The sequence below is a fragment of the Phodopus roborovskii genome, unplaced genomic scaffold, assembly GCF_943737965.1.
Source record: "Phodopus roborovskii unplaced genomic scaffold, PHOROB, whole genome shotgun sequence".
Taxonomy (NCBI): Eukaryota; Metazoa; Chordata; class Mammalia; order Rodentia; family Cricetidae; genus Phodopus; species Phodopus roborovskii.
Window position 1 is genome coordinate 99,781 of NW_026125575.1, and position 21,071 is coordinate 120,851.

Consider the following 21,071-nt stretch of genomic DNA (forward strand, 5'->3'; position numbering starts at 1 on the left):
TTATCCTTACAGACTTTTCCTGTAGTTTTTTTCAAACTTACCAAATTTTTCCTCCTACACAGACCTTAAATAAATGTTTAATTTTCTTGAAATATTCTTATTCTTTTCTATTTGGATGATGATCATTCATGACTCAGCTTTCTGCTTGAATACTGGTTGTTGCTTCGTGGAAGTCCTCAGCAACTTTCTGAAGTGAGTCATGGTATCCTCACTTTTTTTAATGCATTGTAACTAAATGATTAATACTAATATACTTCCATAAAATAAACGTCTGGAAAAAGTAGAGGTGTTGCTTTATTGTGGCCTTGAGGTTTCTCAAAGGAGTCATTTTTTTTACTGCCATTCTTACTGGTATTTTCTCTATTCTGGTTGTTAATTTTACTATTAAATGTGTGGGTAACATCTTTGGTTTTAATTCTTCACATTTACTTGGTGGTTACTCATAGAACACATTAATCATGTCAATTTCATTCTCAGAAACTTTAAACTACTTTAATACCAATTTCTTACTGAAACATATATAATTCAAATATCATCATATGGATACAGTTATCAGGGTTGGAACAAGAATACTCTTGATTTTCTGTGTATTATATGCTACAGCACTAACTTCTCTTTGCTATTCTCAGATTTTTATGGGCTATGCCTTCACTAACCTGACATGACATACCTTCCTCATCTTTCTTGCAACATCTGGTGCTTGCTGGCAGAAGCACAGTCTTTCTTTTTCATATTATTTCATGTATCTGATTCGCATGCACTTCATTTATCACCAAACTTTACTTATTTGTGTTTAGTAGGAGGTAGTCTAATTTAGTGGTTAAAACTGATTTTGCTGGAGGTAGATTGGGAGGTTTGAATCATGTCCATGTAGCTTTGAAAAGTTATTTAAATTGTTTTCTCAATTTATCCCTTAATAAGATTCATGAGTGTATAACTTGTATAATTATTTAAAGAACTAAATAAAATATAAATCATCAATCATTTAGATGGGCCCCAGTGCTGAATACTCATCTTTTTTTTGCATGAATGTTTTCACCACCAGTCTATATGCAGAGTCCAGTATGCTATCTTCAAGTTTTCAACAAAGTACTTTGGTACTTGTCAAATTGATTTTTTCCTAGAGAATTACAATGCCCTGCATGTATTAAAGCTTCGTGTGTGTGTGTATGTGTGTGTGTGTGTGTGTGTGTGTGTGTGTGTGTGTTTCTTTTTCTCTGTGTAGCCTTGGCTGTCCTAGATCTAGCACTGTAGACCAGGTTTGCCTCAAACTCACAGAGATACACCTGCCTCTACCTCCTGAGTGCTAGTTAAAGGTATGTGCCACCCCATGGCTTTTAACACTTTGTTAAATGAAAAGCTACTTTTATAATATATGTCTTGTTAAAAAGAACAAGCAAGAAAGAAAAGAAAGGGGTGGTAAATGGTATGAATTTCAAAATGGGAGAAATTATCTGATTGGACTGAACCAACCCTCCTGAATGTGGATATCAGTTAGTAGGCCTGGGCAGTCTATGGGACCTCTGACAGTAGAACCACTATTAATACTTAGTGCACAAATGAACTTTGAGAGCTCATTCCTCTTGAAGGGCTACTCTCTCAGCCTAGATACACAGAGGAGGGCCTAGACCCTGTCCCAAATGATGTGACAGACTTTGATGATCTCCATGGAAGGCTTCACACTCCCTGGGGAGTGGATGGGGGTGATGGGGGGCAGTTGAGAGGCATGGGAGGATGGGAGGGAGGGAACTGGGATTGATATATAAAATAAGGTTGTTTCTAAATTTAATAAAAATGGGAAAACTATAACTGTACTTTCCATCTCTAATACAACAAAGGAATTTTGTACAAGTGAGATGAAATTTACTATAAAACAAGACTAGGTATTGAAGGGTTTTGTTATCAAAACAACAGTTTTTGATGGAATTGTTTTCAGTAGTCACAGGCTTGACAATAACTTTCTGTGGTTATGCACTACAGACAAATAATTCTACAATGGAGACAAGAATGCCTGAGCTTATAAAAAATTATGTATATATTTATATTATGCAAGACAATGGATTTTTTGAGTCTCATCTTTGGAAAAAGGAATGAGGGTTAAATGGAAATGTAAGTTTCTTCCAGTCTTGACAGTCTCTTATCATTAATTTATATGGTTTTATTTTTATCATTCATTTAAGCAGATATTTTTCCTCTATCTACTATGATAAAAGCTACAGCTTTCCAACACTAAGTATGTAATTTATAAATAAATTGCAATATCCTTTATCTTTATAAAAATAATATCACATTGTTATGGGTTAAAGGATAAACTCATGTGTGAAGTCCATAAATGTGATATTCAACTGTATGCACAATATATAAATATCATCTTTATTTGTTCTTTTTCTCTTTTTTTGAAAATTCCTTAAATACACAGTTGATATTTGAACTCACTTTAATCAGATATCATTTTGAATACCAAATAAAGAATTTAAGTGACTATTTGTTGAAATATGAGGAAGTGAATGCATTTCTGGTTAGGAAAAATTGGCAGAACTCCCTTCCCCCCATATCCCTGCCTCACCAACGTGCTACTTCCCAGATGCCACTTGAAATCACTCTGATAAAAATGTTACACAGAGACTTTGATTTTACCACAGTGTCTTCACCCTACTAAATGTAGAAAGGATTGTGTCAGGACAGCAGGACACTTAGATGTCCACTTGGGGGAATATGTTGTGACACATAGCTGTCCCTGGTCTCTTTCACTAAGTTTGTTATCTCCTTTGATAGAACTCAAGTTGTCTTAAAATAATTTTTAGTTAACATTGTCTTTTATCACTTATTGTTTACCTATTAGCAAAATAAAGTGGGAAGAGTTTGTTGACAAGCTATATACTTGGTAAAAACAGTAAATAAAAAACTATATGCAATAGCAATTTAATGTACCTGAAAGCAACCTAGATACCCCTCAACTGAAGAATGGATAAAGAAAATGTGACACATTTACACAATGGTGCAGCAGAAGAAAACAATGGAATCTTGAAATTCACAGGCAAATGGATAGAACTAGAAGAAAACATCTTGAGTGAGATAACCCAGTCTGAAAAAGACAAACATGGTATGTACTCGCTCATATATGGATTTCAGACATAGAGCAAAGGGTCACCAGCCTACATTCCAAACTGCCAGAGAACCTAGGAAACAAGGAGGACCCTAAGAGAGACATACACAGTTCCCTACAGAAAGGAAAAGGGACAAGATCTCCCAAACAAATTGGAAGCATGAGTGGATGGGAGATGGAGTTAGAGAAAGAGAAGGGGAGAAGAGGAGGGGAGAGGAGAAAATGAGGGGTAAGGAAGATTGAGTCAGGAGTAGAATAGAGGAGAACAAGAAAAGAGATACAATAATAGAGGAAACCATTATAGGTTTAAGGATAAATCTACCACTATGGAAATGTCCAGAGATCCACAAGGATGACGCCAACTAACAATCTAAGCAATAGTGAAGAGGCTACCTTAAATGACCTTCCTTGATAATGAGGTTGATGACTAACTTATATGCCATCCTAGAGCCTTCATTCAGTAGCTGATGGAAGCAGACACCCACAGCTAAACACTGAGCTGAACTCCTGGAATCCAGTTGCATAGAGGAAGAAGTGATGAGCAAAGGGGTCAAGAACAGGCTGGAGAAACCCACAGAGACAGTTGACCTGAACAAGGGGGAACTCATGGACCTCAGACTGATATTTGGGAAACCAGCATAAGACTCACCCAGACACCTCGAACGTGGGTCTCAGTTAGGAGGTCTGGGAAATGTATGGTGCCTCTAAAAATGGAACCAGGATGTATCCCTGGTTCATGAAAGGACCTTGGGAGCCCATTCCCCATAGAGGGATACTCCCTTAGCTTAGAGACATGGGGGAGGGCCTAGGATCTACCCCAAATAACTTGACAGATTTTGATGATTCCTCATGGAAGGTCTCATCTTCCCTGGGGAGTGGATGGGGGATGGAATGGATGTGTGTGGGGGGAGCATGGGAGAATGGGAGGGAGAGGGAATTGGATTTGATATATAAAATAAGAAAAAAATATATTAAATAAAAAAATTTAAAGAAAGAAATTGTAAGCCTTAACAGAGACCTTATATATAAAATACATCTTCTGGCAGTAAGGTTAAGAGGAAGATGAAAGTAGTTTCAATAGTAGAGTTTCATTGACCTAATGTATAAAAATACTATTTATTCATAAAATAAATTATAAAGGGATAGTTTACATCCCTTTCCATATTCAGGTATTGGAACCTAGTGGGCATAATAATAATATACTTTCAACACATTTCTACCCAGGTTATCCACATTTAAAGAGCTTATCAGCCTCATGGAACAAGTGGCTATCATATTCAACTATACATATCTCTTAGCCATCCACTTGAATTAACAATCAAAATTCAAGATGAAATGAGAAAATTTCCTTCCAAATGCCTTATAACCTCAGCAGTATATGCTTAAACTTATTAACTGTAGGTGTTTGTGAGAGATGCAGATGCAATTTTCTGTCTACCTGTCAAATTTCCTAAAGATCAACTGTATAATATCTTCCCAATACCTGCCTTTACATATATAAAATATTCTTTTGTTGCAACTGTCCTCTCTTTCTTCCTCTCCCCGCTCTGTGTGCTTGTGCGTGTGCATGTGTGTGTGTGTGTGTGTGTGTGTGTGTGCGCATGTGTGTGTATTCATGTATGTATATCTGTGTATGTGAAAGTTAGAGGCTGCTGTTTGCTGTTTTTTATTTATTGCTCCACACCTTACTGTTTTGAGACAGGATCTCTCACTAAACCTGAGCTTGTCAATTACACTAGGGTAATATTAGTTAGGTCCAAAGATCTGCCTGTCTCTGCCTCTGTAGAATGAGTTACATACACACATGGTTATGTTCTTCTATCACATGGATATTGAGGCATCTGAAATTATGACCTCATGCTTGTACAGCAAGTACTTTCCCCACTGAGCCATCTCTACCTAGCTCTTCTGTCTTGCAATTTTATCAACCCTACAGGTCTTTCTTGGTGCTCCAAATACTGTTGTAGGATTATATCGGTGTAAGATGGTTGATGAAGTACAGTAGCATAATCAACAATTATATCCCTTTTTTTTTTTTTTTTTTTTTACAAAATAACTATTCCTTTGAGAAAACCCTTTAATTGTATTTGGCATAAAAAGGTGATGAATAATTCTCTCTCATAATGATATTTTAATATTTTACCTATACAGTAGAAAACAAAGCCCACCCCTGAAATAAACAAGAACATAGCTATTACCATGACCAAAAATAAACTTTACCCACATCTTAATGTGGCTCTACTAAAAAGCATTTGCCCTAGGTCTAAAATCCATATATGAGTGAGTATACCATGTTCCTCTTTTTGTGACTAGGTTATTTCACCATGGAAAGTCTACCATAAATGCCCTTCCTGGATAGTGAGATCAACAACTAACTTATCCACCATCATGGAGCCCTCATCTAGTACCTTTTGGAAATGGAAGCAAACCCCCATAACTAAACACTGAGTCGAACTAGAATCCAGATGCAGAGGGAGAGGAAAAGACCAGGTTGAAGAAACACATAGAGACAGCTGACCTGAACAAGGAGGAGCTAACGGGCTACCAGACTGATAGCTGGGAATCCAGCATGGGACAGACTCTGACCCCCTGAATATGGTCTCAGCCAGAAGGACTGAGCAGTCTAAGGGACCTCAGACAGTGGAACCAGGATGTATTCCTGGTACACAAAAGGACCTTGTGGACATATCCCCCATGGAGGGATACTCCCTTAACTTAGAGACAGGAGAGAAGTCCTAGTCCCTACTTCAAATGACTTGACAGATTTACATGACCCCACCTGGATGGCATTGCCCTACATGTGGAATTGGGGTGGGGGAATGGGAGGGGAGGGTGGTCAGGGTACATGTGAGGGGGGAGAGAGGCGAGGAGGGAGGGAGATTGACATGTAAAAAAAAAGCATTTGCCTTCTAAAATAATTTCATAATTTTTAAAATTGTATGAGTGTAAACATAGCATTTTTCCCCTAAGCACCTAGGGCAAATCATGTAATAAACTTAGTTTTCATTGCTTCATTTTTGAGTTAAAAAGAGAGTACAGAGCAAATACTAATTTCAGTAGAACTTTAAAATTTCCAGTCCAATGTCTTTGAATGTTTTCAGCTTGACAAATGATATTTGGATTTCTAAAAGCCATTCATTTACTAGCTAAATTGATCAATAGTTCTAGTGGATTTCACAATAGTAGCTAACTATTAAAAATCAGCCTCCTTTTTCTACTTGGTTAAGAATGACACCCTTGAGGGCATGCCAAAATTTCTGTATAAAGTTGTTTCTGTAGAACTTCAGATAGCTGGAACCCCCTGAAATCTGTTGAAATATGTATTATATTACATCACAGTTTAACTGTGCCAGCAATTTGAGATCATTACCATTTGGTTTTGGGTAGGAGCCAGCAACTTGCTTGTGATTGAGAGACTATTTAAGGATGCTCTCTGTATGGAGATAACTGTGGAAATAGTGTTAGACTAAGTGTTACATGATTTGGACTTCTCTAGGTCAGTAGTTAGTTTTGCTAATTTTCTGAGCTTCATGTTATTTATCTAAAAAATGATGGATTCAAAAATATTTTATGATTGATTTAGAATAAGTTATTTTAAGTCTCTATCCAGGTTGTAATGTGACTTAATTGTAATTATTATCAATCAGGAAATTAAAGCATATATTCTGTGTAGGTCATACTAGAATCCTATTTCTTGACTCCTGGATACTAAGCACTATCTCTGACAGGATTTAAAACAAAACAAAACAACAAAAACAAAAAAAAAACCCAAAAAAACCAAACCAAAACAAAACAACAACAACAAAAAAAAACAGCTTTCATTTTGGCATCCAAAAGTATTTCCTTTTCTGTAAGCCTACACTGGAGGTCCCAGCCCTATGCTGTGTTCTCTCCATTTACTGACTTGGACTCTATCTGTCATACACTGATCTCCAGGATGTCCTTTATTTTATCCATTTCCAACTTTTCTGCATATTCATCAGTGTTCATCTTCAAGTGGAGTCACTTTTCTGTTTTCCTATTTATATTCACTACTTTTCTTAGTCCATGGAAAAACCTTGCTAATTATGCAGTGTTCTTTTTTACTCCAAAGCTTAAACTAATTTCTTATTTTCCATTACAGAAAGCTACACTGACAGCTCAGAACAGCATACTTCTTCCAGTCCAAAAATATTTCACAAAGAGTAGAACTGGAAAAGGGTCAATATATATATTTATCAATAGAGCCAAGATTTATCACAATTATAGTCAAACAAATGAAATATGTTCTGTAGATATAAGCTATCCTCCATTAGCACTGGGCCATGTTTTGGTTTAGCTGATTGGGTGAGATAATAGTACATAAGCAAAGATGGAAATTAACAACACATAGAAAACACAACAGCAACAAACCTATACAGAGAGAGAAAGAGAGAGAGGGAAAGAGGGAGAGAGAGAGAGAGAGAACATGCATTGTTAAATGAGAATTCACAGCAGATAAAATGCTTTTTGGACATGGTGTGGCAACTGAATGAAAGATGACCATACATACATACAAACTTAAAAATCACTAGCCATGGCATAGAGCCAAATACTTTAATAAAACCTCATCTAAAACCATTGCAGAAACTTCTCATTGTAGCAGATTCCAGATCTTTTTGTGCAGAGCTGAATTGATTCTTGATTCTTAGAATGACATTTCTTCACATCTCCTACTTCAATATCCATGTAATGTCACATTTTCTGTATCCATAAATGTGATATTTCTTGTTTTTAAGGTATTTAACATCCTATTCTGTTCTGATTTTGTTTTGTGTTCATTTTTCTTTAAAAAATAATCTAGTGAATATTTTGAGCATGCTATGTAAACAAGGCATTTTGGTGTGAAGGCTGTTGCTGTTCCAAAAGCGGTAAGGGAAATTATAACTAAACTTATGAATTTTTTATGAGAATGACTTTGAGTTTGTGACGCTTCTACATGTCAATTATTCAAATAAATCTCACAGTCACTTTCATATTAGTGTTCACAAAAACAAAACTAGTTTCCTAGCAGACACAAAATAGGAAATGTTTTGATTCTAAATTTTCATCATTTTAGCCAAACACCAAATATGTACTATTTTAAAATTAAATACTTTGAATATTTAAGATAATTATGACTTCCAGGAGGGAAGTGAGAGAGCATGTAGTCAGTACTGGTTGTCAGATATAGATATTGTAGCATTTAATTTATTACAATAGATGAAATTTTTTAAGTATTAAATAGAACTTCCCTATTATTTAAATATCAACAGAAATTTAAGAAGTATATTTGTAAGTTATCTAAGTATTAATTTAGATTATTATAATTTATTTGATTTTCATTTATATTTTATCTTTAAGAATCATTTGCCAGGTATCAGTAACATTAAGTTAGATACTGGAAAATTTTGAAAGATAGTCAATATAAGACCCACAATTTGATACATGAGGGAAGTCTAAAATATTTCAAACTTTAGCAGATGAACTTATTTATGGAGAAAGAAAATAATTATTCCCTTTTTTACATGCCAGCTTGGAGTCTGATTTGTGACTTGTTATGTTGGTATCGAAAACAGCCAGTGACCCATGGAAGAAGAAGGTGGAAATTATGAATAGCCAACACAACAGATGGATGCCTAGCTAACATGTGTGGCAGGTAGTTCCTGAAAAATGGTCAGTTATGGACATAGAGTGCAGCTGTAACAGAGGCCATATTGTGAACTTGTCTCCTGTCATGGCACAAGTAACCCAAATGAACATATAATCTATATAAGTGACAATTATCATCTTCTTCAAAGAATTAGTTGTCTATCGCTTGCCCCACATTTCCTTCTTCATGATATTTAGACTTTTATTTCCTCTCATTAGTTATTTCTTTAACTGCTCTTAAGTCACTGAATTCTGAAAATTTTGGATTATCCCATTGTCACCCCCTACTTGAAGAATTTTGTTTCATGAGATAAAGTATAGAATAAAAATACCAATTCTTAGGCAATGTAGAATATTACACATATAAATTTCCAATTATCTTAATATAAGTTTTATTATTTTTTATTTCACCAGAAAAGGCAATGTAGGAAAATAATTAATAAGATGCAAGTAGACAAAAGATCTAATATTTCTAATGGTCAAAGTAAAATGGAGGAGGAAAATCATACATATATCTATTTGGTATATCAAAAGTAAATTATACCTCTTTATCTCAATATTTATCTAAAATAAGTGTTCTGATATCCTGGGACATCCACATTAAATTACAACCATAACTGCTGGCCCAAAATTGGCCATCAAGTTAACACACTTTCTAAACAAGAATTACAACCTAAATGATAGCAAATCTAGATTCTATGTTCAATGCTACCAATAAGAGTACAGTAAAATCATCTCTAGAAATATCTATAGCATATACAAATCAAATGCAGAATATGGATTTAGTGGACAAAAGGTAAGCACACATAGCTAATGTTGTGAGTCAGACATGATTGTTTAATACCTAATAAATATACTGAATAGTTTTATATAAATATAGATTTAATTATAAAAGAAGATTAAAATGAGTAGTCTTGCTACTTTGTAGAGAAGTTAAGCAATTTTTCAATGAGATAATGTACCTTGTTTACATTTAGCAATTAGAAAATTATAACAACAGAATTTGAGACCAGAATTTAATAGCTCTCCAAGCTCCCCAGTCTGTAATACTTTCTTGGTTTTATATTGATAACTGTAATAAAATACACAAGTTCTTATTTTTTACATGTCAGAAATCTGTGAGGATAATTGGATACAAGAAATTTATGAGCTTATAAAATATACCATTAACATAATGGACAGTTATAGATGTGGTTAGATTTGTGGCATACATTTATACTTCCTTTAAATCTCATGATTTTCCTCAAGGCTATCTTCTAATCAAGATGTATAACTTAAGGTCAACCGCTGTGGACTGTCTGGAATTTGAACAGTAATGCCTGTGTCTACTGTCACTACCTCACCTTCATCCTGTTCTATCTTAACACAGCTCCCTAAGCCTAGCTAAGAGTTAGAGTACAGACTGATCTTGCCATTCTTATAGGACATTTTTAAAGCTGTTCTGTTTTATCTAGTGTGATGGTTTGGATGAGAGTGACTCCCATTGGCTCATATATTTTAATTATTAGTTCATAGTTGGTGGAACTATTTGTGGAGTAATTAGGAAGTGTGGCCTTTGCTGGAATAGGTTGGCCTTGTTGGAGGAGGTGTATCACTGGTGGGGAGGGACTATGAAGGGTCAAAAGCCCACAAAAGATCCAGACTCTTACTAATTTTCTCCTGTTTTGGGATTAAATTTAAGCAATTGCTACAGTGTCATGCCTTACTGCATGTCGCCATGCTCCCTTCCATAATGATCATGAAATCACCCTCTGAAGCTGTAATAAAGCCCTTGGTTAAGTAAATGTTCTCTTTTATCAATTGACTTGGTCATAGCATTTTTTCCACAGGGATAGACCGATAACTAAGACAAGTAGGTACTTTTTACTTACCATTTTCCATGTATGCTTGTGTCTGCCTTAATAAAGTCAGTCTCCAAACACTCCTTTATATCATTATTCTCACCCTGTATGACTTTATACATACCTTTGTTTTGCTATTCAATCCTCTTTCATCTGTTTGATGGAAGTCTGCCTGATCTCTGGGTCCAGATAAAGCTTCATGAAGAAGTTATCTTAGGCCTATCACCTGTCCTTATTTTGAGTACTGTTTAAACTTGTCATTTTCATCTTTATGACTTCTTATTATAATATTAAAAATCATGTTACATTCATAGTTCACTTTTTATTTTTAAAGCTAAGGCTTAACTTTTAAACACAATGAAAATGTATGTAGACTATATATTCTGTTAACTTGTGGTTTATGTTTGTTGATTGATTGGCTACCACAGTATCTTTGGGAAAAAGATAAATGTACAATTGGGTCCTGGCCTTATGCCATACTATCTGACTTCAGCTATGAAGAACAAATAATGAGGTAAAGCCTTAATGAATAATTTTTTTTATCTCCATGGAAATTTCCAAAATTCTATACATGCCATAGGAAAAAAATATAGACTTTAAAATAAAACTGGTAGGCTTTAGTGCTGACCCAGATTATTAATAAGGCAGGATCTTTTCCTGTATAAACTTTACAAAATATCAATGTTTTTATTATAAACTTCAGTGTCTATGATCATACCTGGATATGTGTAATTTCTAATAAGTAATGCCACCGCTATTTCTACTAACCAAATAAAACACAGTACTCTGCTTTTCAATGTAATGTATTTGACTATTAACACTTCTTATATTTTTATCATGTTATTTTGTTCAGTGTTTAACAATAGATCATAAACTAATGGAACATGGTTGCTTCCCAATTGTCCCAATAGTAACTAAAAAGTCATATCACTAATGAAAGTTGCAGTGCTCCTTGTAGAGATCTATACAGGTAAACAATACATCTATAAATGATAAAAGTTTGTTAACTACTTTGAGAGCTGCTTAGAGACTTAAGTAAAACTATACAAATTTCAAAAACACGAAATATCTTTGACAGAGACATTAGTATGTACTTTTGTTTTTATCTTCTGAGAATTGCTCATGTCTTTTTAAATGTTTCCAAGGGACTTTGTTTTGTTATACAACTATCAGTCACTATATCCCTACTGTTTGACTTGCCTTATTTACCTAATTGTATACTCTATCTGATTGCTGAGTATTTTTATTGTAGTTTTTACAACTTTCGCATGTTTAAAGAGAAAACCAAAGAGAGAGGTATATTATACCAATATCTACTTTTCTCATTTGTCTCTAGGTTTAACACTTACATAGCTATTTTCCTATAGATATTTTGGCATATTCTTGTAGTTGCCAGTGTACATATCTCAATTAAATCAAAACCTAACAACACACATTTCACACAATGAACACAAAGAGTAATCAGATTATGGTTGACTAAGAATGTTGGGGCCATGTTATGAGCCAAGGCACCACTTGTAAACTAAAAGACCTAACAGTCTCCACTGCAGAAGGGCAACAGAAGGACATTAGCAACTAACATGAATGGGGCTCATGCACTGTACAAGGATCTGGATAAACATTTGATAAATATTGTCTTCTTAGTATCCCATATCTAAAAGGATAGAGACTGGTATTTCCTTCCCTTTATAAATAAGACCCATCTTGGTAAAGAAACACAGCTTATCTAGAATTGTGGAGATGCTAGAATCCAGTCTGACTGTCACTCAATTTGAGTGAAGTATACACAGATTAAGTCAGCACTAAAGAGAAAGAATGCAAAGTTTTAGTCCTTGCAGAGGATGGAATCCACACAGCTCATCTTGCATTATCCTTGATAAAAATATCCTCACTGGGGTGCTCCACTTATAGTCATCTTGTTATCTGAGTATGGCCATCTTTTCATGCTGAAACTGTACACTAACTGTACACTGGTCATCAGATGATTTTATTGTTACTCAAGCGATAAAGTCATATGTTTTGATCAACTTTAGACCTGGTTATCTTGTTATAAAAACACTATTTGTAAACTCTGTGTGTGCGTGTGCGTGCGTGCGTGCGTGTGTGTGTGTGTGTATGTGTGTGTGTGATGTACCCATACACAGGATGTGCACTCTGACTCCAAACTATACCATAAGCCCCTTTATTTGAATTCAGTAATAAAATAAAATTCTAAAATCTAAACTTCTCTAAATATAAAATTGATTTCTAACACAACACTATAAATAGAAAATTAGAGTTGACCTTATATAATTCCTCAGAGCCAGAAGGTAAGTTCACCAACATATTGTGTAAAATATGACTGCATTCTATGTATATAAGGTATATATAAAGCAAAAGCAACTTTTATTTAAAAAATGGAGTCCCTTGCTCCAAATGATTAAAAAAAAAAAATATATATATATATATATATATATATTTCAGAATATGACACAATACAAAGTCTGAAATTTTTCTAGTACACTGTGTGTGTGAGAGAATGCATGCTTGATATTATTGTGTGTAAATGTGGTTTAAAGGTTGTAACTCATGGTCTTAAACATGCTAGGGAATCATTCTACAACTAAAGTATATCACAAGACTTCTGCTTTTTCAGTGAAGTAAAAAAAGTAACTTGATGGTTTCACAACTCAAAAGACATTTCTGACAAAATATTAATTGCTAATTGAACTGCCAATGTGTCTCTTCCTTCAGTTGTAATGTATGTATGCTATGTGTGCACTTGTGCAAGTGTATATGTACATACCCAAAGTCAATGTTAGCTGTTAATGAGGAGGAAGACAGACATTTACGAGCAGATGGTTGGGGTATACTTTCTATTTATGAATAGAATCGATTGTCTTACAAAGAGTAAGTAATTACACAAAAATATTTCTTGTAGTTGAAGTACATATTAGATGGACTAGATTATAACTGAGTCCCTATAAAAAAATCTACTTAACTATTTTAGTTAAAAACATCCAAATTAATAGATGTGCTTTTGCTTAGATCATGTTTTTATAAAGTGAATTACTAACAGATATTTCCATTCCCTACTGTTCCTAAACAAAGACTTCAGGCAAGTTACACATTTGAATGAATTACGACTAGATGGAAACTCTAACAGATGCCACTTACCCATGGACATTATTTAGATGCGAGGACATCTCATAAAACAATTGTCAAAACACCATTTTATTTCATCATCCTATTATCACTCAGTATTAAAGGGACACATACTTATGCTTTTTTTGATACATGATGTTCCTTGGAAAATAATCACATTCTTTAGAAGTTTAACACACTTGCCTTTTCAGATTTTCTAATACCATTAAATACTGTCAATTTTGAAAATGAGAATTTGAGCCACATAAAAGTTTCTGCCTGGACTTTAACAGAATTCATGAATAATATTCATTATATGTAGAAACTCTATCACAGCTGGGTTCTGCTACCAAAACATGGCTATTTATTTAAGGAGTAATGTCACTGAGGTCTTAATAAAATAGTGGTTACTAATATTGATGAGGAATAAGAAAAAGAACTTTGGTATTCTTTAAATTAACATCTTAAAGAAATCTTTCATGATAACTTATGTAATTAAAATTAATTTAAAAGCAGAACATAGATATACTTTTATAATTTTATTTGAGGATATGGAAGGGATTTACATTGCATGATAAGGAATTTTGTCACTGCAGAAAAATAATTCACATAAATAGAGACAGACTTAGTTTCAAAGTTGTATACATTTAAAGTCACTAAGCAGTTTAAACTGTTTTATTTTCATTAAATAACACTGACATATTTAAATATTAAAATTTATATTTTGATGCAATTATCACTTACATACTGCACATCACATCTTTGAAATAAAGTATAAAATGTTTTACAGTTGGCTGAAATAAAATGATAAAAAGCTTATAGTTTGCTGAGGTGCTGACATAATTACCTAAGAGTCTATAGAAATGATAACTGTGTTGACTATGCTACATATCTCATCCAGACAAAATATCATAATTATTAAGTAAAGTTAAATATAATGCCAAATATTTTTAAAAAAGACGTAAAATTACTCAAACTGAACGATTTACAAAATGGAAGTATTAAAAATTTCAAAAGAAATTATCTTATAATTTACACTTGGGAGAGCCAAGAATAAAAACTTTATGGAATTAAGCCTCACAAAATGAGTATCAGATAAAGATGGCTAGAATTGCAGTATGAGATCAATAATAATTACATTCATTATTAATAATAATTAATTGTATTAATGATACAATTCAGACTTAGACTATTCTGAATGCTATCATTTGAATCTCTAGACTTTTAAACACCAAGCTAGACAAACAACAGAGTAAGTGGTTCAGTGCCTGTATGCTACTGAATCCATCCCTATTGTCAAGGATGCTCTGTGGGCTAGGATTGGTGACACACACAGCAACTTGGATACAAACCATGTCAAGTAATTTCATTCAATAAATCTTTCAAATGGATTCTGCCTAGCATGGCTGACTTTTCCAAAGCAGCTTATTCAATGGTTTATTCACTGTCAACTCACAATTGTGCATTCTTGTTTTTTTGTTTAATTATGAATTTGTTAGTGTTAAGGAAGAAAAATGGTATGGAAATCTATACCTTTCTCTCCCTATGAAATTAAAGGATCATTTTCCTTCTAATCGCACTCATTTTTAGGACTGATCATAGAATATTATTTTTCTGATTGTGAAATAGTGCCTGAAAATATGTATATTACATCCTTAAAGCACTTTACATTTGTGTTACTTTAATTTAAGACATTAAAATTAGCATATTTGAGGCCAAATAATCATATAGTTTCCTAAAAGTCCATGTTCTAGTCCTACTTATAATTTCATTCTCTATAAAAATAATCCTCTGCACTACAACCTTTATTTCCACTGACTGTAAATTTAATTCAGAAATTTGTAATAATGATATTAATGTTTTGAGTAAAACTTCATGTACTAATCAAAACACAGTCTTATTTAGACTATATTCTGACAGGTTAATTATTGTGTGTCTCATTCATATTCATAAAAATGCATACTTTCCATTCAGGGAAAATTATTGATTTTTATATTGAACTTCCCTCTTTGTCTTCCTGGAGTCTCTTTAGGAAGTAAGAATTACTATTATGATGATGATTATTAGAAATGAGAGAAAATCTAGTACTTCAATCTGTCACACAGCATGTCATGGTCCCTTCCTGTCTTTATCTTCTTTTCATACACCTAAACTTTTTAAAAACAAAGGAGTTTTACATCCCATTTCATCCTATATCATTGTTTCCATCAATGCTGCCCCAGAGTTTCTTACTTCTTATACCCACCTCTGCAATCTTAGGTATCTAAGTCTAGTTGCTCACATTTACTTTTTGCTTATGAGATATCTTGCACTTTTCTAAAAGATTGTTCATTATTCATTAATTGGTACGTGTGCCAAGCCTCTTTTTTGTGTGAAGAAACTTGTTAGTCACCCAACTATGTAATGGTAGTTCTGGGATTTATATCCAGTTAGTTTGCCTTAAGGCTTTACTTCATGAAATATTAACAACTACAGAAAACCTTAAAGACTGTTAGTACTTCTCATTGTCCTTGCCAACTTTTCCCTTCCTCTTTTATTCCCTGTCTTTCTGAAGTCATACTTTAACTTCTTAACTCTGCCAGTGCTAGCAGTATACCCATTTTATTTCCTTTGCCAGGTGATACCCCTTTGAAGATTGTATTCTGACTCATCTTTTATAGCTTCTGTAGTGAGTAATAAAATGCCATTCACATATTGAGCTCTCTACAAATATTGATTATATGGATTTACCAGAGAAGGAATGGAAAGATAGTCCAAGATATATCACAAAATAATTTTAAACCATTTCAGCATTATGCTTAGCAAATCTATGACTTGAAAGCCATGATTATTCCAACTGGGAATTTATTTCTTTACAAGTTGAATTTTTTTGTGTGTGTTTTGGACTTAAACTGAGTAATTACTTGAACATTTCAGTTTCCAAATAACTCATTCAGTTGACTGAATCCTTTGATTTTTACCAAACCATATTACAGTATTCAAAACTATTCTCCAAGGAATTTTGGTGAATTGTGCTTATTGTAAAAAGAAAACAAATTAAAGTATAAATAATTGTTTATATTAATAACTATATCATTGTAAATGACTTGTTTTCTTTGAACTGAATAAAAAGTTTTTTTCATATGTGAATATATTAGCTCATTTATATAATATCTTGTTTGGAAGGGAGAAAAGGTTAATTATATTTTAAAAATAACAAGCTAATAGTTACTTAAAAGGTATTAAAGATAAAATGATTTTAAGATATCATTAGAGGCAGTTTAATTTACTCAATTTCTTATGTTTAAGAAATGGGGAGACATTTGCATATATGAGGCTTTTCTTTCTTGAACCATCAGGAGATCATATTTCTTCCTCTTTTTTTACATGTTGGCATTACATTCTATTTTGACAGCTTCCTAGTAGAAATTTTAATGATTACAACAAACACAACTCTTAAATATTTATAGCAACACATTAGATGCGAAATTTAAGATGTGCCTCTTATTTTTTCAAACTCCAATTTATTACCTACATCATCAATATTCCCATAATAAAGAACAAGGTAGTTAATGGGGGTTATCTACAAATTTATGGAATTAAGAAAAAGAATTCTTGGGAGACTTCAATTCTGGGATTGCATTTATTCTTTAAATCCTTTAAGTTCTGCAATTTATAAACATGTATCTCACCTGATGGGAGGTGGGGGAGTATAAAAGCTAATTATCCAACATACAATTTCACAGCACTGAGAGGACCAGAGTACCTGTTATGAATGGATTTGGAATGGATTTTCTTAAATTTCTAAATGATCTTTTTCTTAGTTGTTTAGAGATGAAATTATGATTGGTAAATACAGTATAGATTGTTAACAACAGAATAGCTTCCTAATGAATTATGCAAAAAAAAAAAAAATACAATCGAGCTAGAGACCTAGATGGGAATAGCAGCTCTGAAGAGGTAGGAGAGAGAGGGAAGAAAGGGTTACGACAGACAGACAGGCAGACACATGGGGGGGGGGGCGGACAGGGGACGGGGAGAGACAGAGAGACAGAGAGAGAGGCAAGCACAGGCTCACACATAGAGAAAAGGGTGCTTTTTTCATGACCCGGTAGTTATTTTATTGATTCTTGGTGGCAGCAAAGAATCTGTTTCCTTGCAATTCATCCTATGTAACTAAACAAAATGCTTTTAAATCCGCCCCTGACCTGAAGAAAACAACATTGTTTTCGGAACAGGTAGGCACTCTTTAAAGTGAGTTACTCTACAATTAGAATGACTTTATATTCCTTACCTTTGTTTAACTGGTGGTCTAGAACAACAGAATATTCAGAACTGAGTATCAGAAAGGCAGCAAGGCAAATTCAAAGTACCGCTTTCTGGAGTGATACTCACCCCCTTCTTAGACATTTCAAAGTCTCAGCTCACTTTCCCTTTGGTTTATCACTGTTGCATGGGTGCACTTTGATCATACTGCCAGCAGATAAACGAATAACCCCTGCTTGCTCTTGGTACAATAAAATGATGTAACATTTTCAGTAAAAGACATAATTGATAAGTGAGTTTGCCCTTGGCAAACTGTAATGATTAACACTGGTCAGTCCCCCTCCCCCCCCCCCCCCCAGAATCAGCCAGTGGAGACTGATCCTCTACTCAAGTTTAAAGCCTTTCAATTGGGTCTCAAGCCCAGGTAAGAGTAAAACCGCTTCCCCAGTACATAAAAAGACAATATAAATCAGCTGAGCTTGTCAATGCGAATCTACAGACAGAGGAGAATTAAAATTTCCTTTCCCCAGGAGACAGTGACTAAGGCAGGCACACTGACCATCCCGAAAAGAGGTAAAGAGAGAGTGAAATGGCTCAACGTACACACACCCCGCTCCATACCGGGGACGAGTCTCCAAGCTGCGGTGTGTGCTCTCGGAGGGCCAGGCTGAAGCTGACTGCCCCCACGGCCACGCTGGACACCCCCAGCCCTATCTCCAGCACAGAGAGCACCAAGAGGCTCCCAATGATCTGGCTGCTGGTGCACATTCTCCTTGAGTCATCATTCCTTCCAGCTCAGAGAAGGAAGACAATCATCCACCTTCTTTCTTCCAAAGTCCTCCTTAGCCCTTTCCACCCACTACCACGGTCCAGATCCTCAAACTTTTCTCTTTTCACCAGCAAAACGTTATCCACAAGGTCTGGATTTCGAAAACCGGAGAAGCATTTCCGTGGCCAGACCAGAGGAGAAAGAGCTGCTCCAGCCCCTGGCACGTTCACACAGGAACCGCCAGCAATGGGTGGGAGTCTAGAAGCCAGCACTGGGAGCCGGGCACTGGAGTGCAGACTCTGAATGTGAGCTCAGGCTGCTTGCAAGGCGCTGTCCAGAGTTCTGCCGCCCTGGGTTCTGCGCTCCCAGGAGCCTCCTGCACCTTTCAGGCTCCCTCCTCTTTCCCAGTGGAGGAACCGAGCTTGGCTTCCTAGAGAAGGGGGTGGGGGGGTGGGGGGAGACTGCTTACAACCCCTCTCCGCCAGTCCTTTTGCCTTCCCCTTCTTTGTTTTCCAGGCAGCGCAAAGTGCTTCTGTGAGTCCCTAGGTCTTCAGGCAGAGCAGGTGGATGGTATTCAGCACCACATTCCTCGCACTTACTGTGTCGCCAGAAAACACGACCTTGTCTGATGGCCACTTTCCATCTGGGTTTTTTTCTCCGTCGTCCTCTTCCTCCCCCTCTCTCTTGATCTGATTCTCTCTCATCGCTATGACCTCATTGGGGTTTAGGAGGCTGACAGAGGAGGACAAATCCTGATTTATTTGTGGGTCTTGGACCAATACTCTTGGCTGACCCCTTATTCGTCCCGCCTCTGGACCCAATCTGAGAATCCCAAACTCTACCTCTGTGCCTCATATTCCCTCCTGGGCTTCTACACAGCCAGGAGGGGTGGCTATGCCTGATACCTACGTCAGTGTAGGTTCATATTATATGCAAAACTTTCCTCCACATGTACTTTCCTCTGATTGGGGAACATAGAGCAAAGGAAGGCCAAGTTCACCAGAACGAAGAGACACCAGACCCCTGATATCACAAAAATATCAGGGGGCCCTTAATGAAAAACTCATCTGTCACACTGAGCCCAGGCTGGAGCCTGTTCACTAAGAGAGTCCACTCTGTACCATCACTTCCTGGCACCTTTCTATTCTAGGGAGGAAGAAGCAATCAGTTGGAGCCACACTTTCCTTGCTAGCCAAGTGCTCACATATCCTGAGAGGCATAGTCAGATCCAGCATGACAGAGACCCTATACTCTTATCTCGGAAAGATAACTGAAAAGATAAGACTGAATAGTTGAGATACATATACTTAAATACTACACCAAAAGAAGCAGTATTTATAAAAGAGAAAATGTTTGATTTAGTGCATACCTGGTTTTGACCATCTTCAATTTCTTTTCTGAACCATATGTCAGGGACTCAAGCATGACTCATGCTTTTGTTGTTTTCTCTGATGTGTGTTTGGAATCTAAACACAGGGAAATTGCAGTGCGTGGATCAGTTTTATACTCTATGATTTTGCCCCAGGAAACATCTCAAGGTGTTGCATCAAAGATATTCAGAATGTGGAGGGATTCTGAGGTATGGTTCCATCAACCATTTTTCTCAAGAACTAGTTCTTCAGTTAGAGATGACTTGAAGGAAAATGTAGACAAGGGGGTCCAGTTACAATCCATAATGAAGGAACCTTGGCCTCTGTCCAAACATTGCTCATATTTTTTTCTTTCTTTCTTTTTTTTTCAAGCTCCAATGTTGAGGAAACAGAAGCCCTAATTCTGCACCAGAAGTGTCAGTTTCTTTAAACATTTGATTCAGGGCTTGTTTCATAGCTTAACTACTACACTTTCTTTTATTTCTTTATGATATTAACTATTTTGTTTGTGCTAGAACTATAAACTCTGTCACAAGAAAGTTCTGGGTTCAATACATACCTTTGAGGGTATTTTACACAAATATGTTCAGATAGTGTGTATGTGTGTGTGTTTCTGTTAACTCTACTTCCTTTTTTTTTAACCTCTGGACATTTGCTATTCAAAGATTCAAAGTTGCTTCAAAAATCTCTTCTTATTGTTCTTCATTTCAAAGGGGCCACAAATCTGTGAATAGTGCCTCTGCCATGGCCCCATGTGTCACACAGCCTACACCTTGGCATAAGCTTAAAGCTACAGAGATAGAAACTTAGTGTGACTCCTTCCTTGTCTTTTTTAAATACACATGCAATAATTTCTGTGGCCTTCCAGCTTCTGTTCACCAAACCCTTATTAGATCAGTGTCTACATTTTATGGTTTCTTTCTTTTCTTTTGAAGTATGTTCAACTAAAAGGACATTAATATCACATC

General features: G+C 35.4%; 1 protein-coding gene across 5 annotated transcripts in view; it reads right to left on the reverse strand.

The window, feature by feature from the left end:
• Tmem196 (transmembrane protein 196) overlaps positions 1-19,365 on the reverse strand; it is a 45,641-nt gene extending 26,276 nt beyond the window's left edge. For 2 of the 5 annotated variants that reach the window (XM_051177817.1, XM_051177816.1), the window contains exon 1: positions 18,586-19,077. In XM_051177817.1, coding sequence (XP_051033774.1) covers positions 18,586-18,732 — 147 coding nt within the window. In that variant the 5' untranslated portion in view covers positions 18,733-19,077. Of the gene's footprint in view, positions 1-18,567; positions 19,078-19,332 lie in introns of those variants that run through there. The other 3 variants (XM_051177815.1, XM_051177814.1, XM_051177818.1) reach the window with 2 other exon arrangements.
• Between the last annotated feature and the right edge of the window lie 1,706 nt (positions 19,366-21,071).